This window comes from Ascidiella aspersa, chromosome 2, assembly GCF_963924565.1.
Source record: "Ascidiella aspersa chromosome 2, kaAscAspe10.2, whole genome shotgun sequence".
NCBI classification, from domain to species: Eukaryota; Metazoa; Chordata; class Ascidiacea; order Phlebobranchia; family Ascidiidae; genus Ascidiella; species Ascidiella aspersa.
In genome coordinates this window covers 14,300,709-14,327,588 of record NC_139448.1, presented here as the reverse complement: position 1 = coordinate 14,327,588, position 26,880 = coordinate 14,300,709, and the positions used below count along the sequence as shown (strand labels likewise).

The following is a 26,880-nucleotide window of genomic DNA, read 5'->3' as shown; positions in this document are numbered from 1 at the left end:
ACAAGTGGGTCATATATTTGATTATTTGCTAATTTTATGCGAAACTTTGCTGCTGAGTCGTTTAAGTGCTATTGTCTGGTTTGGTAGTTTAAGGTTTTTGGATGATTTCCAAATTCGGATTCCCACAAATATTAGGAAGCTAAATAATTAACAAATGCTGTAGCATTTTTTATGGGATTACATGAGTTCAGCAGATAGCTTTTCAGCATGGTTTATTGGTTGAACCATGGTTTCGGAACTTTTAGTCTGCGAACTCTTAATTTTCCCAGAAGGATCGCCCCCCCCCCCTTTGCGTTTTACAGCGATAAACAAAATGCTTTTAGTTGCTTTTTTTCACGCATTTGTTGAAGTATAGTTAATGTAGGCCTACTCGCCACCCTAAAATAATTTTGCACGACCCACACATTTGCCAGCCCTAAATTAATCAGTATAGTGCTATCTAACGAATAACTGTTCTTTTTTACATTTATTCTTTCATGAAAATGATTGATAACATTTTGGTATTTCTAGAGAGACAAATGGGTCATTAAAAATCGCTGGTGGGTCACTTCGTGACCCGTGGGACAGTGGTTCGCCATCCCTGTCCTATAAGTAGGCTACAGTATAGGCTACACTAATTTATTAGTAATCGATAATTCATATATTTACAAAAAGATTTCTACAGTACTCTTAGATGACGATTCAGCATATTTTACAACAACATATATGAAAATACCGACCAAGCAAAACAAAGAGTCCAGGCTCTACCATGTATATGTACATAATGTACATGTGATTGTACGTATTGTTGTTATTCCCCTCTTAAGAATTGAAACTGCTCACTTTTTTAACCAGCTTACCAATACCTTTAACAGCGCCATAGGCGAGACCACCAATAAGAGCAAATGGTGCAACAACAATTACGACCAATGCGATAGGAATAATTAGAACTGCAACAATAATTTTTTCCGCCGTGTCCAAATCAACAGAACGTTCGTAGATTGCTTTATGGATTTCGTTTCTCGGCTCGTAGATTTTAGAATACTCCTCTTCAATTAGTTTGCTAAGGAGAGCGATACTTTTTCTGGTCTCGAAATCTGTCAAATTTTCGACTCCAACAATTATCTTCATTTTTTTCTTTAGAATTTCGTGGCTGCTCCGCAAATCTTCAACATATCTTTCAGTCATTAGCTGTCAAATATGTGAGACAGGCAGGTTTAGATAATGAAATTTTAATAGAACTAGAATGATTTACCTCATCCATTGCGGCCTTGTATCTTGTGAGACACTCTGAAACTGACTTATTTATTTCTTGTTCTTTGGAACGCTGTAAATAAAAAAATAGAATTTAGCAGTTTCGCCAAAGGACTGTCCATAAGTAATTGGAAAACGAAAGATAATACTTAGGACTAGAGCAATCACTTAAAAGTGAATGTTTAACTATATTAAACAAAAAAAATTTAGCCGCCAACGAATGCCAGTTCATTTTTGTTGGGAGTCGATACCAAGTGGTAGTATCGGTACTCGTCCGATACCACTACCCGATACAAAATTGTAACGTCTAATTTAAAGCGAAAAAAAAATATACTTCACAGCGAAAAAACAACAAGATTCAAGATGTTGTTCTGTTTATTATATCTTGGCTTGCATTTTGCAGGGAATCAACAAAGGGCAGGTCGTGGATGAAAAAGCAAAAGCTTAAATGGACAAAACGTAAAAATAGGATTTTTAAATAAGAAAGTGCTTTACATTTAGGTAGTTAAAGTTGAGTTTTTAGGGCATCGCCTCGCGGCTCCGATCCGCCCCTGGAAAACAACAATTTTTTAACTTGACAATCATCGTCATATATCGCAGAGCAATCAGTAAAGGTAATGTTTGTTTATTTACCGTGATGGTACCTGCGAAAATTCTTATTCCGGAACGCCGTTCTGACAACAACTTTTTTAACGGAACACCGGTCTCAACCGTTACGCCTAACTTTTACCACTGTATATTACGCTTTTGGTTTAAAGTAATATATATACACTAAGGTCGCAAAAAGTCTTGGAGTAAATGTGCAAAATCAATAGCAATAAAATCTGATAAACCGGATTATGAGAAGTTAATCGGACATATATCATGATTTTGATAGAACGATAGTTAGTCGACCTAATTTGTTTTTAAACCTGTTTGATTGAACACGATACTTCATTTGCAAGACTAAAATATTTTATGATTTTTGACAATTAACAAAAATCATTAAAATGAATATTTTAGTATTGGCTACCAAACGACCTTTATTACCTTTAAATTTGTCTCATGTTCTATTTTGTTATTCTCCAATCGCTTCTCCAGCACTTTCTTCATTTGTTTAACGAAGCCGTTTGAAGGAAGACCCGAATCGTCAAATCTTTGCATTGCAACCGCGTAACATTTTGCCTCGACTTCCACAATGCAGTGTTCGTCTATTTGCTTTTCGCTTGAAATTAACTGTAAAAATTCAGATGCTCTTTTATACTGCGGTAGACTTGTTCGTATCATCGTTTACCTTATAGTATTCTTCTTTGTAAATCTTTATGCAATCACTTATGACAGTATGAAGAAGAAGCTGGTGTTTTTCCTAAGAATAAAATTTTAAAGTTACTTTCGATGACGATTTATAACTAGAAATATTTTAAGCTAAGCACAAAAACATATTAATTAGTTGGATAAAATGAATATTAAGCTGAGGATATTTACCATTAAGAAACGTTTTAAATGTAACGCTATAACTAGCCGAAGGCGCCAAACATTTGTCGTGGATAATTAGTATTTTCTTTAAAAAAAATTTACCATAGAGCAGCAAATTTACCCATTTAAGACAATGTTAAATATCTAAACGTAATATGCTAGCGCAAAACAATTGGAAATACTTCTCGGGTGTCAGTGAAAAACTGATTTGTTTATAACAAATATTTGGGTTTCATTTGTTGGTAGTTAATTGATAATAGAACATGTAAAAGTCCGAAAGTGCGCAATTTATGCGATTATTCGTTTGTCCAAATTTTCAGGGTTTTTGGTGTTCATACCTAAAAAAAAAACTGACTTAAATGCCTATAGAAGGGCTGAACTAGTTTGCCTGACTTAAACAAGCCTCATAAAATACGCTAAACAGAATTTTCTGTTCCACAAAAAGCCTTGCATTTTCCTTCTGACGTTAATCATTAACGAAGTCATAAGGCATCTTTCTATTTAAGCGTATCCCCTTTTCCTTAAAGAAAAAGTCTCTTCTCAGGCACCAAAACAAAATATCACGAAAAACGCGGCAGGTTGGCATCGTGTGGCGGCAAAACCAAAATGTTAGAACTAACAGGTGCTTTTGATTTTCACCTTACTAGGCCTACAAAAGAATGTGGTCTTCCTTGGAAATAACTACATACCTTCTCGAAAAGTTCGGGGGAAAAACTTTTGCCTTTCGATGAGTCGGCATTTTCTCCGTTTAAGCGATTACAACATCTTATTGCCAACTCGATCATTTCTCCCCCACGAACCAGGCCCATCGAAGTTTGTTTAGGTTCGATAGTTTGTAACAGTTGTTTTTCTAAACTGGTCGTCTGGTTTAAAAAGTCTTCTCCAACATCTGTAAAGTGGTGATAATTATTTTATTGTAAAATTTGTTTTGAATTTCTTGAATGCACAATCTCTGGAATAGGATAATCTACAGTTTTCTTGCATGTTATTTACACTTTACAGTTAGCTTTTGTTTATTAACCGAAGTAAACTATAGTAAGACTGCCAAAAATGGAAAACGACAGTGGATACTTTTACTGAACCGTGTTAAATATAATTACTACCACGCGTTGTCAGTCCTTACATTTACCTTTCAAAGCACACTTATTATTTTCTTTAGTAGCGTTCGTCACTTTATTAGAAGGCGGTGGCATCCAGCCTATTAACTAAACAACCGTAACAAAGCTTAACAAAAAATGCAAAATATTTTAAATTCGATTGACACAAGGCTATGCAGTAGGCTAACGGGTTTTTCTTTTGGTATATTTGTATGCTGCCTTGTTGTGTATAATGAAAAATTAATCGCTACGTGTGTTGTAGCCCCGTTGCAAATGCCAATTGCTTTTTACGTTTTATTATGGAATTTTCGTGACCTGGCAGTTAATTTAACTAAGGCAGAACTCTAGTTATAAGATTTTGTTTTAAAACACTTGAGCCTACGTGACTTTAGGTATTTACGAGATATAAAATCGTAAAAAGTCCTACCTGACATCGTAAAACAGGTGTTATCAGTGTATTGTAAAACCGTGCATTGTGAAAGTATAAACTTAGTAACTAGGCTTACGTCATTTATGGGATTCGAATCATAAATCTATGGGCCGGAGCTTGTAAAGTTTATAAATAAAACCAGCAGCAAACTTTGGCAAAAAGAGGGTTGTGCAACGTTTTATACGACTGGTCAAACATGGGAATCGGGACCACATATACTTAAGCAACTGCCATATACTCAAACAACGTCCTTTCAACAGTCAAACAAAAAGAAGAATGTTAATAAATAAATGTTATTTATATGTAAGTTATAGTATGCATTTTTGTTTTGTGTCGTCTCTATCCAAAACGGCTTTGTCGTCATCCAAATTCCTTTGGTTGCTGCATCGTATAACCTCCCCTCCACGATAAAAACTGTGCTAGCATGTCTCGTCGATAGTCAATCTGCAGCAAATACGGAAACCGTCTATAAGTTCAAATAAACCAATAGTGAAAGTAGGCGGTAACGGCCCCGAACGGCGTTCCATTAAAGAAAAACTTGTTTACTAGGACATGTCGCAAAATTATTATTTATGCCTCTTATTTTTAGTATGCAATGTGGAATCTTTGCCCGTTTCAAACAAATAAATTAATTTTTGCTTCCCGCATTATGCTGTGTCGCCTTCTCCTTAAGCGTGCTTCGACCAGGATTTTTAGCCAGGATTTTTTTTAGGAACTATATCCACATTTATAAGGTTAATTGTGAATTACTGGTTTGACGTATAACTTTGGGACGCATCTCGAAAAAGTCGCAAGCGTTTCGAAGAATTTTATTCTCCTTTTCCCTTTGCAAATTTATATTATGCATACATTGTTAGGCCATAAAATTTAAATAATCAATACATTGGGGAAACATGCAGGCTTAAAGTAATGAAACATTTGGATGTCTAAAATAAATGTTTATTAAAAAAAATTTGTATCCCTTCATATCAAAAATTTCCAAATCATGTATCTACATACCGATGATTCATTTTCAGTCTTTTTCAAATGTTGCATGAACAGATTAAACAGAAAAGATTTTCCACATCTTGCTTCCCCAGTAATTGCGAGAAATGCAACGGTGGAATCGCAAACAACTGGTGCTCCAAGTGTTTGTTCCAAATTTGGAATGTTTAAATGTAATTTCCCATCATCGTCAAGAACCTCAATCGATACTCCGCCAGCTTTTTCATTAAGAAAAAATGCTAAGCAATCCCAATAAGATAACATGGGTGGCAAATTTTCGTCTCCGCGAAGCATAGGCTTTGGTTTTTTCACGTTTTTTTACACTTCATATATCCAAAAAATATTTTTCAAGTGTTTAAACTTTAAACGATAATTAGTATTTGCCAAAACCAACCGAAATAATGTAAAATTACACGTTCCCAACTTACCATTGTCCGTCCATTCAACACATGAAGTACTATAAAATAAAAAATAGAGTACCGAATTAGACACGTTTCTGGGTAAAAGTTAAGGCCTTATTACAAACTGTGATTCTCAAAATTTTTCAGTTTGCGTTGTACAGTTTACTGCGAAAAACATGCCAGCACATTTTCTCAAACTTGGCAATCATTTTTTACCACGTAGGAAGATAACAGGATGTAACTATAAAACTATTTTGTCCAGCGAACGGTATGCATTTAAGTCACGTATTGCCGCGAGCATGCCTAGTTGCTTTTATTCAATAATATGTTATTTTTTAAATTACCAGACGTTCCATGACAACTTCGAGAATCGGTAATTGGTGAGCAACGGCATACAGTTTGAAAAATACTTCTTTACGGTTTCTTTACCTGGTTAAACTTTCCAAAATCATAGGTTGTTTGGATGGATGCATTTCCAGGATTTCTTCAAACAAACTATTTATTCTTTCTTGAAGTTTGTGCTTGAATTCCCCCGAACGAATGAATTCGATTGTGTGGCCTTCAAGTGATTCAGGTACCTGAATGGTGCAGTCAAAATGATGAGTATAGCCTTGCGAACGTTGCTCATTTTGTATTCCATTTTTTACATTGCCCAGAAAATAATTCCAATTCGTTTTTTACTGTTTAACAAGTTAATGAGCTCTTCCGAAGGTTGACCAGATTCGAATTGATCAATGGCGCTTTCCAAGCATGTGAGGCGTTTTTGGCTAACCCCAAACTGGTATATCCTAAAACGTTCATTTTTAATGGCTATTTGCAAGGGGATTTCTACAAAATCTGGTTTTCCATAACCTGTAACCTATATGCATTCCAGTAAGATTGCTAAAATTGTAATGATTGAAAAATCGTTTACTTAAATTATTTTTCGATCATTTGATTGTTATCGATACCGGTAATAAAATCGTGCAACTTGCGCTATACATAGTATAGGCTTGAGCTACTTTATTATTTTTCATTTCCTGTTAAACTATAGGCTACTAACTAACGTACATCTATAATCCAACCTACGTTAGCACTTTTACGATATAGAGTAGACACTATAGACAGATATATCCACTTATTGTGCCACTTCGTAAAATCCGCTTAAGCGCTACCTGTTAACGAATGGTGTACTCTCGTACACCTGATCTTTGTGCATTGCACTTTGCTTTTATGGTAGCCTTTAACGCCATTGATTGGTGCGGAACGACCTTGCCACAAACTAAAGCTGAACCAAATTACAGCACAACTTATTTCTTCTTTTCCAAGGACTCTGGATAATTTCCACCACTACATAAAAATACTAGTTTATTAACGTGACATCACCGATTCACATACCGCATCCTCTGGGTCGTGTTTATAACCCTGGCGCTCAGCGGCAGCGTTACGTATTTATATTGTTTTCCTCGCATTCTTTTTGGTTTGCTATGGTTTGCTATGGCACGTTTCATATTCTTATTCTAATTTTTTTTAGTGGTTTGTGTTACACGCAGCTTGTCTTAGTACATATTTGTTTTGGATGTATATATATTTAGTCAACTTTTTTAACTTTCTCTTCATTTTACAATTTTAGACCTCGCTGACTGATGTTGTTTTCTAAGCAAAGCGCTTCTCAAGCTATTAAAACAAAATTTAAAACTTTTATCGTCGGCATTATGTGTTCTGTTGGAAGGCAACATTCTGTTGTGGAAACACATAATAAGTTTACTCCTGAAGTGTATCACTGGCGTCCTGTGCGGTAATTAAAACAGCATACATATTACCAATTTAAACAAAATAAATCAACAATTTCTAAATAGATGACTTAAAATAACGATTTTTTACAAGTGTGCTTACTTCGTGCAAGTGTGCTTACGTCAGATGTTGGCGGCAAAAGGTTTAAAATGTTGTTAATATTTTACAAGGGGCCTCTTAAATACCCCGAGCATACAAACTAGTAAAATATGGATTATGACACACACAGTCTATAGGAGATTTATATAAGTATTGGCTGAACTTAATTTAGTTGTTATTACGGCAGATCAAACAATAAAAAAATATAACGCTTCAAAAAATATATTTTACCTGGCCCACAATCGTAAATCCTAACAATTATCCGGCCTTCTATTTTCAGACCTTGCAATTATCTGTCCCTTTATGAAAAAAGTTTCGGGAACCCTGACGTCTACTTTTATACTAAAAGCTTTCCCAACTCAACCAAATAAACGCAAGTGCTTTTTGGATTATTTTGTATTTGCTTTATAAAAAGTCCTGGATTCAGTAGCATGCCTATGCATTTAGACAAGAGTTCATATTTTTTGGTTTTAGCAGATGGTAGCCCTGCTTACATGTTAAGTTTTAATAGTATCGTGATTTAACCAAATGAAAAATGTATGGGTATTTAAAACAAAGAATTGGAATCTTTAAAGCCACGAAGATAACTCAGATAAATAAACAAGTCAGTCCATTTATGCCGCATTTGCACAGGCTGTAGAGTGTTACTCTGATTGTGGGGAAGCATAAGATTAACGGATTACTGACACACTTAAAGCGCCAAAAAGAATAGGGACGACCAGCGCCTTTGCTTTTAATAGTGTAGGCTTAACGCCTTTCGATCACCACGTGAAGCATAAAAACACATTATATGATTTGAATTTTCTACAAAATGACACGCCGTGCAAACGTTTAGGCATAAGTAAAATCTTATGCTTTTTAAAAAAATGTTTTCGCATTATTTATGCCTCTGACGAAGATCTTACGCTAACATTACTTTTTGAATATATAACATTACACAATCAGCCAAGAGACGGCCAGCGCGTTCTTAGTTTTGCAATAGGCTAAATGTTCACCGATTATCGCGAAATGAAATCACACATCTATGTGTCATTCTATTTCTATTTACCGAACGTGTAGCGCCACGTAGTGCAACGTTTGCAAAGTAGTTTAACTATTATGCCGGTTAAAAATGTACTTTTTTTTAATATTCAGCCCTCTGACGAAGATGTTGCCCCCTCTATAACATCACTTGTTCGTTAATTACATGTGAATTGTAGCATTCATTCTTCGAAGACCTGATCTATCCATGAGGTTTCATGAGGCTATCAAATTTACACGGAGATGCAACAACGTAATAAAAAAAAGCAAAGAGTGATTAAGAGTCAAAGCATAATGAATTGTTTCATTTTGTATAAACACGTAAAATTTAGACAGATACCGCAAGTTATTAGCGCTCGTATAGGTTCTGTTTCAAATTTGGTAAGTGCTTGTGTGTGAGCGTTTTTTAAGAAACCTAATTGGAGCGGGGAAATAAACCAGGAGGGAAGAATCGAAATTTGATTGATGACTTTACTCATGACTAAAATACTGTCCGAAAATTCGAAGACTATAATACACTTTGTCTTCTACGAACTCTAAAGTTCGGTTTTTCTACTACAGGCTTGCTTTATCCTGTTTTATGACCAGGGCTTTGTTTGATTTGTTTTTATCACTTCCTATTGTATATTCTTTCTTATCAGCTTCTTCGAACAAGAATTTTTAAATTGTTTTTTAACAATCAATAGTAAAAAAAAAATGGTTTTATACCACTAAAAGCTCACGGAAAATAATGACGTCACTAATTCGTCATTTTGTAAAGTCATCTAATATATAATCGGAAATCTAAGGGCTGTTATAATTGAAAGCAAGGCCCGTTGTAATTTTAAATGCTTTGATCCATTTAACATGGTAATACATTTTATAAACAGATATGTAAACTAAGAATACAAGCTGCCAAAAGATCATAGATGTGTAATCACAAATTAGCGCAAAAAATACGAAGAAAAATTTTTTTGGACAATAGGCAGCTGGTCGGTTTAAATTAGTTGGTAGGATTGATTAAATAGCTGCCCAGATCTAGTATACGCGGGGCCTCTACTTTGCCAGGGTCTGGCCAATGCGCTACTTCTCCATAACCACTATCTAAACTGCTATATTTCTAAATGGAATCCGTTATGTAATGTATTAATTGTTTTTTTGTGTTCATTTAAGGATTTCTTTTTACTCTCTCCAAATACGTAAAACACCAAACCCTAAAGATTGTTTTATTATTTTAAGCAAGTCCTATAACAGGGATGGCGAACCTTTTTATCGCGCGGGTCACAAACACGAGCTTAATCCTTACAAAATGCACAAGTGGGTCATATATTTGATTATTTGCTAATTTTATGCGAAACTTTGCTGCTGAGTCGTTTAAGTGCTATTGTCTGGTTTGGTGGTTTAAGGTTTTTGGATGATTTCCAAATTCGGATTCCCACAAATATTAGGAAGCTAAATAATTAACAAATGCTGTAGCATTTTTTATGGGATTACATGAGTTCAGCAGATAGCTTTTCAGCATGGTTTATTGGTTGAACCATGGTTTCGGAACTTTTAGTCTGCGAACTCTTAATTTTCCCAGAAGGATCGCCCCCCCCCCCCCCTTTGCGTTTTACAGCGATAAACAAAATGCTTTTAGTTGCTTTTTTTCACGCATTTGTTGAAGTATAGTTAATGTAGGCCTACTCGCCACCCTAAAATAATTTTGCACGACCCACACATTTGCCAGCCCTAAATTAATCAGTATAGTGCTATCTAACGAATAACTGTTCTTTTTTACATTTATTCTTTCATGAAAATGATTGATAACATTTTGGTATTTCTAGAGAGACAAATGGGTCATTAAAATCGCTGGTGGGTCATTTCGTGACCCGTGGGACAGTGGTTCGCCATCCCTGTCCTATAAGTAGGCTACAGTATAGGCTACACTAATTTATTAGTAATCGATAAATCATATATTACCAGAAAGATTTCTACAGTACTCTTAGATGACGATTCAGCATATTTTACAACAACATATATGAAAATACCGACCAAGCAAAACAAAGAGTCCAGGCTCTACCATGTATATGTACATAATGTACATGTGATTGTACGTATTGTTGTTATTCCCCTCTTAAGAATTGAAACTGCTCACTTTTTTAACCAGCTTACCAATACATTTAACAGCGCCATAGGCGAGACCACCAATAAGAGCAAATGGTGCAACAACAATTACGACCAATGCGATAGGAATAATTAGAACTGCAACAATAATTTTTTCCGCCGTGTCCAAATCAACAGAACGTTCGTAGATTGCTTTATGGATTTCGTTTCTCGGCTCGTAGATTTGGGAATACTCCTCTTCAATTAATCTGCTAAGGGTAGTGAAACCTTCACTGGTCTCGAGATTTGCCAAACTTTTAACTCCAACAATTATCTTCATTTTTTTCTTTAGAATTTCGTGGCTGGCCCGCAAATCTTCAACATATCTTTCAGTCATTAGCTGTCAAATATGTGAGACAGGCAGGTTTAGATAATGAAATTTTAATAGAACTAGAATGATTTACCTCATCCATTGCAGCCTTATATCTTGTGAGACACTCTGAAACTGACTTATTTATTTCTTGTTCTTTGGAACGCTGTAAATAAAAAAATAGAATTTAGCAGTTTCGCTAAAGAACTGTCCATAAGTAATTGGAAAACGAAAGATAATACTTAGGACTAGAGCAATCACTTAAAAGTGAATGTTTAACTATATTAAACAAAAAAAATTTAGCCGCCAACGAATGCCAGTTCATTTTTGTTGGGAGTCGATACCAAGTGGTAGTATCGGTACTCGTCCGATACCACTACCCGATACAAAATTGTAACGTCTAATTTAAAGCGAAAAAAAAATATACTTCACAGCGAAAAAACAACAAGATTCAAGATGTTGTTCTGTTTATTATATCTTGGCTTGCATTTTGCAGGGAATCAACAAAGGGCAGGTCGTGGATGAAAAAGCAAAAGCTTAAATGGACAAAACGTAAAAATAGGATTTTTAAATAAGAAAGTGCTTTACATTTAGGTAGTTAAAGTTGAGTTTTTAGGGCATCGCCTCGCGGCTCCGATCCGCCCCTGGAAAACAACAATTTTTTAACTTGACAATCATCGTCATATATCGCAGAGCAATCAGTAAAGGTAATGTTTGTTTATTTACCGTGATGGTACCTGCGAAAATTCTTATTCCGGAACGCCGTTCTGACAACAACTTTTTTAACGGAACACCGGTCTCAACCGTTACGCCTAACTTTTACCACTGTATATTACGCTTTTGGTTTAAAGTAATATATATACACTAAGGTCGCAAAAAGTCTTGGAGTAAATGTGCAAAATCAATAGCAATAAAATCTGATAAACCGGATTATGAGAAGTTAATCGGACATATATCATGATTTTGATAGAACGATAGTTAGTCGACCTAATTTGTTTTTAAACCTGTTTGATTGAACACGATACTTCATTTGCAAGACTAAAATATTTTATGATTTTTGACAATTAACAAAAATCATTAAAATGAATATTTTAGTATTGGCTACCAAACGACCTTTATTACCTTTAAATTTGTATCATGTTCTATTTTGTTATTCTCCAATCGCTTCTCCAGCACTTTCTTCATTTGTTTAACGAAGCCGTTTGAGGGAAGACCCGAATCGTCAAATCTTTGTATTGCAACCGCGTAACATTTTGCCTCGACTTCCACAATGCAGTATTCGTCTATTTGCTTTTCGCTTGAAATTAACTGTAAAAATTCAGATGCTCTTTTATGCTGCGATAGACTTTTTCGTATCATCGTTTACCTTATAATATTCTTCTTTGTAAATCCTTATGCAATCACTTATGACAGTATGAAGAAGAAGCTGGTCTTTTTCCTAAGAATAAAATTTTAAAGATACTTTCGATGACTATTTATAAGTAGAAATATTTTAAGCTGAGCACAAAAACATATTAACTAGATGGATAAAATGAATATTAAGCTGAGGATATTTACCATTAAGGACAAAGTGAAACGTTTTAAATGTAACGCTTTAACTAGCCGAAGGCGCCAAACATTTGTCGTGGATAATTAGTGTTTTCTTTTGTCGTGGATAATTAGTGTTTTGTCGTGGATAATTAGTGTTTTTTCTAAAAATTTGTGATAGAGCAGCAAATTTACCCATTTAAGACAATATTAAATATTTAAACGTAATATGCTTCGATAGCGCAAAACAATTGGAAATACTTCGCGCGTAATCGCATGTGTCAGAGAAAACTGATTTGTTTATAACAAATATTTGGGTTTCATTTGTTGGTAGTTAATTGATAATAGAACATGTAAAAGTCCGAAAGTGCGCAATTTGTGCGATTATTTGTTTGTTAAAGTTTTCAGGGTTTTTGGTGTTCATACCTATAAAACTGATACGGCTTCATTCGCACATAATATATTTTTTGGCTTTGAAAAGCCACCAGTTAGACACCCTTGACGTACAGGACATTTAGGTCAGAAAATGTGACTTAAATGCCTATAGAAGGGCTGAACTAGTTTGCCTGACTTAAACAAACCTCATAAAATACGCGAAACAGAATTTTCTGTTCCGCAAAAAGCTTTACATTTTCCTTCTGACGTTAATCATTAACGAAGTCATAAGGTATCTTTCTATTTAAGCGTATCCCCTTTTCGTTAAAGAAAAAGTCTCTTCTCAGGCACAAAACAAAATATCACGAAAAACGCGGCAGGCTGGCATCGTGTGGCGGCAAAACCAAAATGTTAGAACTGACAGGTGCTTTTGATTTTCACCTTACTAGGCCTACAATAATGTCGTCCTCCTTGGAAATAACTATTGGTACATACCTGCTCAAAAAGTTCGGGGGAAAAACTTTTGCCTTTCGATGAGTCGGCATTTTCTCCGTTTAAGCGATTACAACATCTTATGGCCAACTCGATCATTTCTCCGCCACGAACCAGGCCCATCGAAGTTTGTTTAGGTTCGATAGTTTGTAACAGTTGTTTTTCTAAACTGATCGTCTGGTTTAAAAAGTCTTCTCCAACATCTGTAAAGTGGTGATAATTATTTTATTGTAAAATTTGTTTTGAATTTCTTGAATGCACAATCTGTGGAATAGGATAATCTACAGTTTTCTTGCATGTTATTTACACTTTACAGTTAGCTTTTGTTTATTAACCGAAGTAAGCTATAGTAAGACTGTCAAAAATGGAAAACGACAGTGGATACTTTTTACTGAACTGAACCGTGTTAAATATAATTACTACCACGCATTGTCAGTCCTTACATTTACCTTTCAAAGCACACTTATCATTTTCTTTAGTAGCGTTCATCACTTTATCAGAAGGCGATGTCATCAAGAAGCAATTCATATTTTCAAACTGTGATTCCACATCTTCAGCAACCGATTTCTGAGTTTTTGCAGCAGCTTCGTTGAAGTATGTTTTGTTTAAATATGTCTTGCCTTCTTCGAATCCATAGTTATTTGTATGTCTCCAATCACGAACCAACAAAATCAATGACTGTACAACGAAAAGTTCTTTAAATAATACGTTTTATTTTTTTTAAACAAACAAAAACTTTTATCCCTATAGTTTACTAAAGGCTTTCGAATTAAGTCAGGAAAATAAACGAACTTAGAGAGAGTACTCAGGTTTTTGATATATTTATTTAGTAGACAAAATATGTATAATTTAAAAGTGATGTCCAGTTTGGGGAAACACGAGACCATATCCCTAACCCCCGCAAATTCAGTATGCATTTATTTTAAGTTTCTGCAAACTTTTCGAAACTTTTACATATCACCGTAAGACTGAGAGTATATCGCCGCTTTTGCACAAACAAAGATACTTAAGGGACGTCACCAGAAACAAAACGATTTTGCGTTTCAAAACCAAAAAATGCTGTTACTAAATAACCTTTTGACACAAAATAAATAACTTTTTTTTTTTAACAAGAAAGTTTGTTTTGTTAATTTAAACCCAATAACGTGATTTTTGTCGCGTCAAAATATGTTTTCGCTAATTAATTTATACTATAAGGATTCAGTTTCATATTCACCCACGAGCTCGAACAATAACTTTAGGTTTCTTGAGATTACTTGTGTGTGTGTTTTTTTTGATTAGATTTTTTGGTTTTGATTAGGTTTTCAAATTTTTAGATTTTTTATAATTTCAGGCGAATTATGACGTTTAGTGACGCCATTGTGTGTCAGAAACGTTAGATATGATGAAAATTAACGTGCGATGAAAGCTAAAACGTTTAGTATCCTACGATTCAACCATTTAAATGAATGTTTAATTGATAAATATTGCGTGTGAGAGAGTTTTCAAACCAATTCGCTTTTCCTTTATTTCTCGTGTGTAACTTGTAAAAGAGATGATTAATTTTTAGTAGCATTTATAAATTTCGAGCAATATGAACTATGAATTAAATCAGAATTTGTAAGTTAGTAAAGGTCAAAAGGAAAAGAATATTAAATGCCGCTTGTACAAAGGAAATATCCTTGTCTTTTAAAAGTTTCATTTACTTTATCAGTCTCAGTAATATTACCGGTTTACCGGTACTTAGCAATGCGATTTAATTATTTATATTTTGGCAAACAAATGCTGCTGTTCATTGAAAACCCCCAGTTTCTATAGTAACGGACATTACATAATTCTTAGTTGAAGCGAAGGACATACTGTATCTAAATTATACCGTGTTACATTTTGTACGACTGTAAATGTAAATTATTTTATGAGAGTTATAACGGCCCTAAGCAAATTTTAAACTTTTGTAATTGGACCTTCGCTAAAAAGAGTTGATTAGCCTTGCCCTGCACTATACGCAGGCAAAGATTCCTGCTCTATAGTTTATTATTTATGGAAAACATTAATCCAAACTGCCAGGCAACAATCCAAGTGCCAAGCAACCTTACCTGATATTTCCCATCGCCTTCGGAAAACACTTTTCCGTAATCGGCCAACTCCTTTAAAATATTAAAAGGAAGATTAAGTTTGACAAAAATGTATTCACGACGTCACAAGTTTACAAGTTAAGCCAAAGTAAAGTTGTGCTGCTTACAATACAAAAGCCACACTTCCTTATATAGCGAAGTGGAAGAAATACTTTTCGATAAGTATTATTGTTTAATATAAGTATTATTGATAAGTATTAATTGCTTTTCGATAAGTATTATTGTTAAATATATTTTGGGGCTTTTTTTACATTATATTATGTCACCTTGAAGGCTTTCCAATCTATTGCTCTTAACCTAGACTGGACATTGTATATGAGCGTGGAACTCAACAGTGAGCTGAAGGCAAATAACTTCGACATATCTGTATCGTCGTCCTTGCTGTCAAAAAGTCCTTGGGTGTCCATTAGAAACAAGGCAACCTTATTAAAATTGCAAGGAACGCATTAAATCAAGATGCTTGTCATTTGCATTAGATAATAAACCATTTTGTTAAACATTTAATGAGTTTTGCATGCTGCTTTAAATTGTTGAATTTGGAGGTTTTAACTTTACGTAGTAGGAATATCCTTTCTTCTATAGATGAATATAACCTTTTTCGATTCGAATATCTTATTTATTTTTAAATTCAGTTGAAAAAAATGTTTTTTAAATTGTTTGTCATACAATTACAAACCTATGTATAATATGAATCTAACTCATATTAATTGTACGTATGAAAGATTTCCGATTAAGCTGAACTGTTGTAAAAACGACACATGTTAAATAGAGGCCAGTGTTATGAAATGCCAGTGCTTGAAACCTGTCAAAATTACACCACCATTGCGCCCGTAGCCTATATTTTTCGAATATATCTTTCATTGGTTAAATATGACCGTTTGATTTCAAAGAAAGTACTATAGACCAGGGTTTCCCAAACTGTGGTCCGCGGACCATTGGTCCGCGACGACTGCACAGGTGGTCCGTGGCGATATGAAAAGAAATTAAATAGTTACACATATAGCCTACGTTGTACAGCAGGGGTCGACAACCTACAGCCCGCGAGGAAACGTAATTTATCCGACCCGCAGCCTCTTTGACAAACTAGACACGAGTCCATTTTTTTCTATTTCTCATACTTTTTGACTATTTTAACTATGTAAGTGCGAAATTTTCGCGGTTTGAGTTAACGATCTTTATACACCGGGTTTGTTTACGTTATGATGCTGTCCAGTGTCCATGAATGAACTATAGATTAGCGCTTCTTGCGATGTGGTAGACCGACTGCCAACTGCCAAAGTGCGTCACGTACAAACGGAAAAGCATTTTCTTAAAGTGGTTTTGTTACACTGTTCAATATGAATACCGACGTGTGGACTTGTATCTTAAACCAAACAAACGCTTTTGCTCCCGCTTTTTTTTATAATTAAATTGCCGCAGTTATTCACAACTTATTGATTTCCAAAGCTTTCTCTAACCAGTATCGTAATTCTTACTTGATGCGCTTTGAATTTGTGATGAATTGGTGATTTAAGCAGAGGGAAGCAATCCTATGCGTTCCATTAATGTTGTCAGTTTGGTAAATATATAAAATTTGGGTATATTTATATTTTGCTTTGTATTGCAGTCTGCGAAAAAACAGATTTACAAAACGTGGTCCGTAATTCAAAAAATTTGGGAAACCCTGCTATAGACCAGTGCTCCGCAACCGGTGTGCCGCGTATTAATTTTCCAAAATATTTAAAACTAAAATCTACGTTACGTTAATCTCCGGAAGTCGGATTTTAAAACAGTTGTTCAACTAACTCAATAACACAGGTATAAATATGAAGCAATTGTTTTCTTACCACAATAGAATAAGATCTAAAATCGCCTCCAAATACCTAAACCTGCTAGAATAAGTTTAAAGTATATGGGAATTAGGCCTAATAAAGTTGACGTTTGGGCGCTCTAATTGGAACGGCGGTTTGGGCGCCGTTGGAGAGCCGCTGTTTTCGCATTGTGCTGTTTTCCCCTTTTGGGAGGTTAGTGTTTGGCAGTCTAATGAGTGGGGTTGGAAATTAAATTAGGGTTTGAATTATTACAAGAGTTAGTGATAAATTAAGGGGGTGGGTTTAAGGTTTGGTAAAATGTTGTGTATGCCTATAGGACGTATATCGATTTAAACGTTAATACAACTATTAGATAGTATAGTCCTACCGGCGTTTAGGTTATTCTAATTTCGGTCGTATGGCTGAAGCCCCTGTGGCCCTCTTAAGATGTTTTAGGAAGTCCGTAAAAACAGAAGATAAAAGATTGTGAAACGTCAAATATTCGGCGCCTACGGCGCGTTTGATCCAAAGTTTATTGTCGACCTTCATATGTTTCGTAGGTGTGCCGCCAAATATTTTTAGCTCTGTTGGTGTGCTGCAAGTGAAAAAAGGTTGCGGAGCACTGCTATAGACTAAAGTCCATGAAGAAACAGATGAGAAAAAAGCTTTGTGTTTATGCTGCTTATATACAATGCTTTAAATCCAGTTATGTGGTCCAATTAGCATGGAACTGCAGGGATGAAGGTATTATCAATGAAGAAACATATGAAAAAGTTAACTTTGTGTTTATGCTGCTTATATTCATTGCAAGAGTATGTTGTCGGGTAACATTCCTTTTAGATTGATAAAGTGTAGGCTAAGACAATTTACTTAGGCCTACCTTTCGCACACTGCTATGTGTACATTACTTAAATTAAATATGTTTAACCTACAAATAGAAAGCGTGCATCATTGTTTTTGTATGAGGGTTCGATGATAGATTTTTAAAACGTCAAAATGGTATTTTGTTTTCTTTTGTACCAATTGTTACACATTAAAGCAGGGGTTCCCCCCTAGGGGGCCACGAGCCTTTTTCAAGGGGGACATGAAAGAATTTCAAAAATAATATGTTCTTTTAGTTTATTAAGTCGCAGGAAAAGACAGCAACCCGATTGAGCTTTGAGAAAGATAGTTTGACCACATTTTAGGCAAAACTTAGCAATTCGTACCCTAAGCTTAATGAAATTGTCATGCCATGCTGTTGCCTTTTCCCATCAGTATATCGTTGTGAATGTTGGTTTTAACAATGGTACTTTTAAAGACAACGCAGCGCAGCGTCTTGGATATTCAATATGACATGCGGCTGGCTCTTTCCACTACCCTACTAGCAATTAAGACATTGTCAGAGAAAAAACGAACTCAACCATGACATTAACTGAATAAGTAATAACTAATTAATGTTCTATCATGTTTATTGCGTGTTGTGTTATATTATTTTATCGTTTTAACTACCGGTTACTGTATAAACCAGGGGTCGGCAACCTTTTTCTAAACTGTGTTTTTAAAATGTTTGAACAACTTTTAATCAGGCGGACCTCGGATCTTTTTTTGCACTTAAAACCGTGTTTAATTACGTTTAAGGAGGCAATAAAGTGTTGGCGCAAAGCGCGAAAAAAAACAACGTTTGTTTGGTTTAAAATTCAAGTTCACACGCCGTCATCCACACTACTAACAAAAAATGTAAAAAAACTACTTTGAGGAAGCGCGAAAACCTTAATAGTTAAGCTAGTCCAGTTTTTATTACCCTTTTGGTGACATGGCGCACCTGGCGAGCGAAGCGAGCTCGTTTTTTTGGTATACCTGCATTTCTTGTAAATGTCTTGCAAGTTTTTATTACATTGCCAAAAATAAAAAATAAAAAAAATGCTAAAAAATATCTTCCCAAAATTAGTAATCCTTTTTCGTTTGCCCGCGACGTACTTGGCAGTTTTCCACGGCGCAACGGTAAAGAAGTGCTGATCTAGTTCACAAGACAGCCCCCAAACATGAACAAACCGGACGTGGAAAAATCATTTGCGCTAAATTTTTCACACTAACGCAGTTAAAATAGACAAAAAGAATTTTAAATAGACTCGTGTCTGATTTGTCAAAGAAGTGGCTGCCTGGATGAATTTCATGGGTTAGCCTGATCTGGACCGCGGGCCGTAGGTTGACGACCCCTGGTATAACCTTATATTACAATTAAAATGTCGTTCCTTAAAAAAAGGTTGAAAAAAAATGGGGGACCATTGATTTGTCAAAATTTTCGAATGGGGCCACGGTGTAAATAAGGGTGGGAACCCCTGCATTAAAGGAATGAAATAAGTTGTGAAAACCTTTATCAAATATGTCAAACAAAGAGTACAATCTTAAATATATATGTTTGGTTTTTCTGTAAGTTATAGCATGCCTTTTTGTTTTGTGTCGTCTCTATCCAAAACGGCTTCTTCGTAATCCAAATTCCTTTGGTTGTTGCATCGTAACCTCCCCTCCACGATAAAAACTGTGCTACCATGTCTCGTGAATAGTCAACCTGCAGGATAATCAAACCGTCTATAAGTTCAAATAAACCAATAGTGAAAGTAGGCGGTAACGGCCCAGAAAAGCTTTCCGATAAGACAATTATTTTTCACCAGGCTAAGTCCTGAAAGTATATTTAACGCCTCTTTTCATTTCGGTTTTGAAAAAATGAGTGTTAAATTTTCCTTCATTAATTTCACACAAATACAACTTTCTAGAATTAAAGTTTGCCAAACTAATCCATGTAAATGCGCTTTTTGCACTTCGCACAAACTAGCCTACTACGTATTTTCTGTGTGGCTATGCAGTTGTGTAGTCGCTGGCCCTCAAAAATAGTTTATCAAAGACATTGAATAATACACTTGTATTAACCACCGTGAGCGTTTTTGTGGTGTTAAATGCGTTAGGTCTCCTTCTAAACTATTTTTAGCATAAAATAATTATGGTATCTTTGCCGATTTCAACCAAATAACTGAATTTTTGCTTCCCGCAAATGCTGTTTCGCCATCTCCTTTAATGTGTATAAACCGCAGGACTTTCAGTAATTGGCGCAGGAGTTTAAACGATATCCTCATATATACAAATACTTGTGTTTTCCTGTTTTGACATAACCTTAGGGGTCATCTTAAAAAATCGCATGCCTCTTTATTTTCCTTTCGTTTTTGCAAATTTATATTATACTATGTTTTGGCCTTAAAATTCAAATCATCTGAAAATTTAGGAAACGTTTAGGCGTACAATAATGAAATATTTGAGTAATTTAAAATTAATTGTGTAGACGATTTATAACATAAATTTAGGATGCCTTTTATCAACAACCTCCGAGCCACATAGTTTTACATACCGATGATGCATTTTCAGTCTTTTTCAAATGTTGCATGAACAGATTAAACAGAAAAGATTTTCCACATCTTGCATCCCCAGTGATTGCGAGAAATGCAACGGTGGAATCGCGAACAACTGGTGCTCCAAGTGTTTGCTCCAAATTTGGAATGTTTAAATGAAGTATCCCATGCTCGTCAAGGATCGCAATCGATACTCCATTTGCTTTATTATTATTATAAAAAAATGTAAAGCAATCCCAATAAGATTAGGCTACATAGGTTGTATGAAAGGTTCAATCAAACCTTTGTTTCCGCAAAGTATAGGCTTTAATTTATATACGTTTTACACTTGATATATTCAAAACAATTCAACTATAATCGTATTTGCCAAAACTATAACCAAAATAATTTAAGATTAACGTTTACCAACTTACCATTGTCCGTCCATTTAACACATGAAGTACTACAGAATAAAATATAGAGAATTAGACACGTTTCTGGGTAAAAGTTGAAGCGTTATTACAAACTGAGATTCTCACTTTTTCAGTTTACCTCACAGTTCTCTACGAAAAAAATGTCAGTACATTTCCTCAACAACGAAGTTGGCAATCGTTTTTTTAGTAGAATATTGGTATAAAACTGTCATCTATCCAGCGAACGGTATGCATTTAGGCTAAGTCTCGTATGCTCGCGAGCATGGCTATTTAACAATATGTATTACAATATGTTACAAGTCGTTCCATGACAACTTTGAATCGGTAGTTGGCCACTGCACATATTTAAGGATCACTGCTCTACGGTTTCTTTACCTGGTTAAGCTTTTTAAATTCATATGTTGTTTGGATGGATACATTTCCGGGATGACTTCAAACAGAAGATTTATTTTTTCTTGAAGTTGTTGCTTGAAGTTCCCCGAACGAATTAATTCGATTGTGTGGCCTTCAAGTGATTCAGGTACCAGAATGGTGCAGTCAAAATGATGAATAGCCTTGCGAACGTTGCTCATACTGTATCCCATTTTGTACATTGCCCAGAAAATAATTCCAATTCGTTTTTCAGAGTTTAACAAGTCAATCAGCTCTTCGGGAGGGTGACCAGATTCGAATAGATCAATGGCGCTTTCCAAGCGTGTGAGATGTGTTTGGCTAACCCCAAACTGGAATATCCCAAAGCGTTCATTACGAATGCCTATTTGCAAGGGGATTTCTACAAAATCTGGGTTTTCCATAACCTGTAACCTATATGTATTCCAGTTAGATTGCTGAAATTGAGATAATTGAAAAATGGTTTAGTTAAAATCAGTTTTTAATCAATTAATTGTTATCGATAATAATCAAAACGTGCAACTTGCGCTATACAGGCTTGAGCTACTTTATTATTTTTCATTTCCTGTTAAACAGTATAGGTTACTATTTAACATAAATCTATAATCCAACCTACGTTATCACTTTTTACGACACAGGCAGATATATCCTCTTATAAAATTGCACACTAAACGATTCTGGGTCGCTTCGTAAATCCACATAAGCACTACCTAGTAACGAATGGTGCACTCTTACACCTCGTCTTTGTGCTTCGCCCTTTGCTGTTATGCTAGTTTTCAACGTTGTTTGCATCAGTGGTGCGGAACAACCTTGTCACAAAAAAGCGGAACTGAACTCCGACACGGCTTAGTTCTGCTTTTTCAACGTGCTCCATCAGTTTACCTTGTAATGTTTATTTTCAGTTAGTTTTCAGAGTATTTTAAATTTCCAGTTCAACTCCGTTTTACCAAAATTGCATTAAGTTCGGTTTCTGGTTCGATATAAATGTCTCACAACTACATAAAAAAATTAGTAATGTGACATCACCGATTTACATACCGCTTCCCTCTGGGTCGTATTTATATCAGTGGCGCTCAGCGGCCGGTTCGCGTTTTATTAAGCCCGTTTATATGCACGTTTAGGCCGGATTCGAAATTATTTCGTTAACCTATGCTCTCTCGTTTTGGCGCTGGAATGGATTAATCTCTCTTTTCTCAATCCGTCAAAAGGAGTAAATTTCAACCAGTTCACCGCTTATACTGTTCGTTTCGTTTACGGCCGAATCGAACGAGAAGTTTAAGTTTTTTAAAGGTTACGACAGCAAAGTGTAAAGTAGAGATATTCCGAAGTCAAACGTTAGCAAGCGTTTGACAAGAAAGAACAGCAAATCTTGCACTGGTTAGGCTGCAAAAAGTACATCTACACTGTTAAAAAAATTCTGTAAAAATTACACGATTTTCCTGTGCAGCAGTTTTACATGGAAACACTGTAAAAATTTTACTGTTGAATAACTGGTAAAAATTACTGACTAATTTTTGTAAATATGGATTTCTGCCTGTAAAATTTACTGCGTAATAATGTAATTTTCACACCATTTTTGCAGGTAATTATTACTAGATTTTGAGGTAAAACTGCTGCACGGGAAATTCGTGTAATTTTTACAGAATTTATAGTCTGGAAAATTTTAAGGATTTTTTCTGTAATTCTAATAACACTAAATTTCATTTTTTTAGTACCCCACTTTCCTTTTTTTAGTTTATTTTCAAATAGGCAAGCAAACACGATACTGAACACTGTGTTTGACGTTTATTTGTTGGAATTGGATTTAGGTTCCTTTTGCAATCAAATTGCAAAGGCGTAAAACCCTTGGGTGGACATCCTTCCGCTTCCGCTTTATACCTCTTCTATCTAATGCCGCAAAGTATCTGAAAATAACAAAAAGCCAAAGTGATTGTATCTCAAACAATAAAATACCGCTACAGATTGTATTTTTTTTCTGTTTAAAATTTAATAATGTAACATGACTGCAGGTTAAACGGTAGGCTATACAAAGGATGGTTACCACTAAACCCCTAACCAAAACTATGACCATTATTAACCTAATACATTTACACATGTGCATTTATGGTAACTTATTACTCACTGGCGTCATCTATTGAAGTCGCAAATTGGCTTAGTATATTTAAAATTAAAATTTAATCAATATGATAACGATGAAGCAAAGTAAAAAAACCTACAGGCAAAAAGTCTAAGATAGTCAAGTTATTTCTGTTAAACTTCCCAAGGCGAAAATATGTGTAATTTTTACTATTATCATCCAGTGGAAGCACTGTTTTAAATATTAAATTAAAAAATGATAAATTACAAAGTAAAACCATACCTTTGCACAAACTCCAGCAATATTTCACAGCTTTTTGGATATACCATGTTGAAAACATAAAATGAGCAAAATTGGTAGACAAATGCTTGAAAAAAGTCACTGAATGTGCAGGCCAAATTTTTTTCTACCAAGACAACAAATTTTGTGGCATCAACAGGAGTCATACCTATTCAACATAACAAACAATAGCATAACTTAACTGACAAAAGTAATATGCTAAAACCCATCAACCTATCTTTATTCAACAACCATTATCAAAAAAGGCAAAGATTAAAGTTAGGCTTTAACAGCATTGTAGCCTGTCTTGGTAATACAGTTGCACTGCACAAGCAACTTGTTTGGTTTTATGGTTTCAGGTTCCAAGTGGAGAAAACATACATGCTCATAAAATGATCGCATAGCGCAACCAATATATATATATAATATATACATATAGTAATTAGTTATGTTTACTAAGTGATTTTGTAACAACATTATTACTAGCAAAAACTTTACCTAGCACTACAATAAAAGGTGTCGCTGGTGCATCTTCAACTATATTTTCAAAAAGAGTGTCGCTCTGCAAAATAAAACTTATGTAATAAATTACATCAAATATCTGACCCTAAGAATGTACAATTATTATTCTTAAAAACTTTTATCCAACCTTACATAACTATTAAATTTCCTTTAAATTCAAACTATAGCAATTGATCTGGTTTAAATGGTTAGCATTTAGATGTCATAAAATTAACAAATCAGATAGACTTACCGAATAGCATTTGTATATATCGGACACCTCTTCTTTAAAAAAACTTGACAGAATATCAAACAAACTATATGATTTGGCCAACTCTGTGTTTGGTTTTAATTTCAGTTTTTCTTTTATTTCTTTAATGTTCAACTCAGCAAAAGTTCTGTAAAAAGTCACTAACTTTACAAAGTTGAATTTATAAGAATTAACGCTACGACAAGATTTTCTTGCACTAAGGAAAAATGACATCTTTACACTAAACTATCGTTATAACAGGTTGGTGAAATTTTGATAGTCACAGGCCAAAAAAAAAACACTCAAAATGTTTTGGCAGGCAAGATAAATTCTAAGTGATAATTTTGTTGTTATAACCTGAAGTTCTTAAAACATTTACAACTGAACTTAGGTCTAATTACATTTAAGAGGGTGGTAATGCATTGGCACAAAAAATGTGTAAAATTTGAGTGCACATGGCGTCATCCATAATCACAAGTAAAATGTGAAATAAAACAATTATCAAATGGACATTTTACCTCATAACCAGTCCGGATGTGCAGTTTTAGGTGCCTAAGCAAAGACTTGGAATCACATAAGGTTTTTTGACATATTTGTAAATTGCACTTAAGATTCATTTTAAACTTTCGAATTACGAAATGAGCAGCAAGTAACCTACAATATAAATACATAAATTTACATATTTGACTGAACAACCACAACCTAAAAAGCATCAAATAGAATTGATTATCTTCTCTTACACTGACAGCTCAAAAAATGTGTTGCACTAACCCTGACTATACACAAACATTTCTTCTCTTATTACTAAACTCAAATATTTCAGTTCGGCACATGTTATAGGTTTTATCAAATCAATATACCTCGATGCAGGACTACTAACTTAACACTGATATTTTTTTATAAAAATTATGAACTCATTAAAATAAACCAAACCAGAGTCTATTTTGCTATCCTTAAGTTACAAACATATTAACTAATTAAATTATTTTCTTAACGTTTCGTAAGAATTTAACAACCAAAAAAATATTTTACTTTTCCGGTTCTACTAACCACGTTTTTTTTGGATGCTCAAAGAAATATTTCCATTTCACTGTTACGTCACCGACTTTTTTCTTTCGTTTGAGACGAGCGATTTGATTGGTCGGCCTAAAGTTCCCGCCAAACATATTAAACATTTTTACACTATTTTAGAGTAAAACGCTTTACAATCACCAATGTAAAATATTTACCGTTGTTCTAACGGTAAAATTTACAAATTTTTTTAACAGTGTAGTGTGGTTATTAGTCTTATTTTTATCGTAAGGAAAATTAAAGCGCTGGTCTAGAATCCTACCGCAGCGAACATTATTTGGGTTAGGGTAAGTTTAGGTAGGTTCAGCAATATTAATAAATGGTAATACTTGACCCACACTCACCCAGATATTGTACATTGCTTTAATAACTGTCTCAACGCTGTGGTAGGATTCCAGACCGCAGTACATTCAAATTCTCCCCCTTCTTTTGTCCACTCTGCCTTGTATATAGAGTAGACCTGCACACATAAGCTTAACTTTTCTGCGCTTACATTCTCTTTGCCAGGCAAACCAAAGCACATGTATGCAGTCAAAAAACGTATTTAACCAGCAAACCTAACGCAAGTAAATCTTGTTGTTTCATGTTTAGGTTATTCTAAAAATGAACAAACAAAATTAGATAATTAACGCAACGTTAAGACGAAAATGCGGTTGTACGTCATAAGTTTACTAAACTGCAGCATACACTACTGGAATATTACGCAAAGCAAATGTGGTTACAGACTGGCGCATTTCAGGTTGCTACGGCAGCGTGCTGTGGGAGTTTGAAATTTACTGTTTTGCAAGAAAGAAAAATATGTATATCAGTGCAGCTTGTAAACTTAAGCTGGCTTGAATTTCGCACCATGTAATTACGACGCTGGAACGGATTACTGTCTAATGCGGATTGAACGTTAATCTAATCTGTCTACAAAAGATGCACATAAACGGACTTATTCTTATATATTCATTTTACATTTTTAATATTGTATATCTTTTTTTACAATTTATTTGTATAGATACTATACAAAATCCGATTATGCCATTTGCTTGGCGAAATGCATATTTTATAATTTAAGTTTTAAGAGCTGATTAATTGTGGTTCGAAGCGTGCAATTCTCAATTTATTAACTTTTAACGTCGGCTTTATGTGTTCTGTTGGAAGGCAACATTCTGTTGTGGAAACACATACTAAGTTTATCACCGTGATATATATTAAAATGTTTTGAAGTATTTCAAATTAAGTTGTAACGTCATACCAGAGTGAACCGCTTTTTCCAATTTGGATTTGGTTTAACTTGTTCCAAGCTT

General features: G+C 34.7%; 2 protein-coding genes across 2 annotated transcripts; both read right to left on the bottom strand.

Moving 5' to 3' along the window:
• Nucleotides 1-801: 801 nt before the first annotated feature.
• LOC146163859 (uncharacterized) lies at nt 802-22,189 on the bottom strand. The gene is made up of 17 exons (XM_083380614.1): nt 21,396-22,189; nt 21,021-21,049; nt 20,607-20,809; nt 19,653-19,775; nt 15,701-15,856; nt 15,396-15,446; nt 13,770-13,998; nt 13,324-13,523; nt 12,293-12,364; nt 12,049-12,234; nt 11,021-11,092; nt 10,626-10,956; nt 3,378-3,577; nt 2,507-2,578; nt 2,263-2,448; nt 1,235-1,306; nt 802-1,170 (listed from the first exon to the last, which is right to left on the bottom strand). Exons 1-17 carry the CDS (start codon nt 21,812-21,814, stop codon nt 802-804), a joined length of 2,970 nt encoding a protein of 989 aa, XP_083236740.1. The 5' UTR covers nt 21,815-22,189.
• A 966-nt stretch (nt 22,190-23,155) lies between these two features.
• On the bottom strand, nt 23,156-25,199 carry LOC146163858 (uncharacterized). Its single transcript, XM_083382707.1, has 5 exons — nt 25,036-25,199; nt 24,521-24,665; nt 24,265-24,328; nt 23,770-23,935; nt 23,156-23,314 (listed from the first exon to the last, which is right to left on the bottom strand). The coding sequence occupies exons 1-5, from the start codon at nt 25,038-25,040 to the stop codon at nt 23,215-23,217; spliced, it is 480 nt and encodes a 159-aa protein (XP_083238833.1). The 5' UTR covers nt 25,041-25,199; the 3' UTR covers nt 23,156-23,214.
• Between the last annotated feature and the right edge of the window lie 1,681 nt (nt 25,200-26,880).

What these genes read in the sequence shown, in the direction of transcription:
- LOC146163858 (XM_083382707.1), bottom strand. An exon ending in ATATATACAAATGCTATTCG is followed by an intron (nt 24,329 to 24,520) that starts GTAAGTCTATCT and finishes TTTATTTTGCAG; the next exon opens with AGCGACACTCTTTTTGAAAA. An exon ending in TTGCTGGAGTTTGTGCAAAG is followed by an intron (nt 23,315 to 23,769) that starts GTATGGTTTTAC and finishes TGTTATTTTCAG; the next exon opens with ATACTTTGCGGCATTAGATA.
- LOC146163859 (XM_083380614.1), bottom strand. Translation starts at nt 21,814, where the DNA reads ATGGAAAACCCAGATTTTGTAGAAATCCCCTTGCAAATAGGCATTCGT. An exon ending in TAGATTGGAAAGCCTTCAAG is followed by an intron (nt 15,447 to 15,700) that starts GTGACATAATAT and finishes AATATTTTAAAG; the next exon opens with GAGTTGGCCGATTACGGAAA. An exon ending in ACAAAGAAGAATATTATAAG is followed by an intron (nt 12,235 to 12,292) that starts GTAAACGATGAT and finishes GAATTTTTACAG; the next exon opens with TTAATTTCAAGCGAAAAGCA.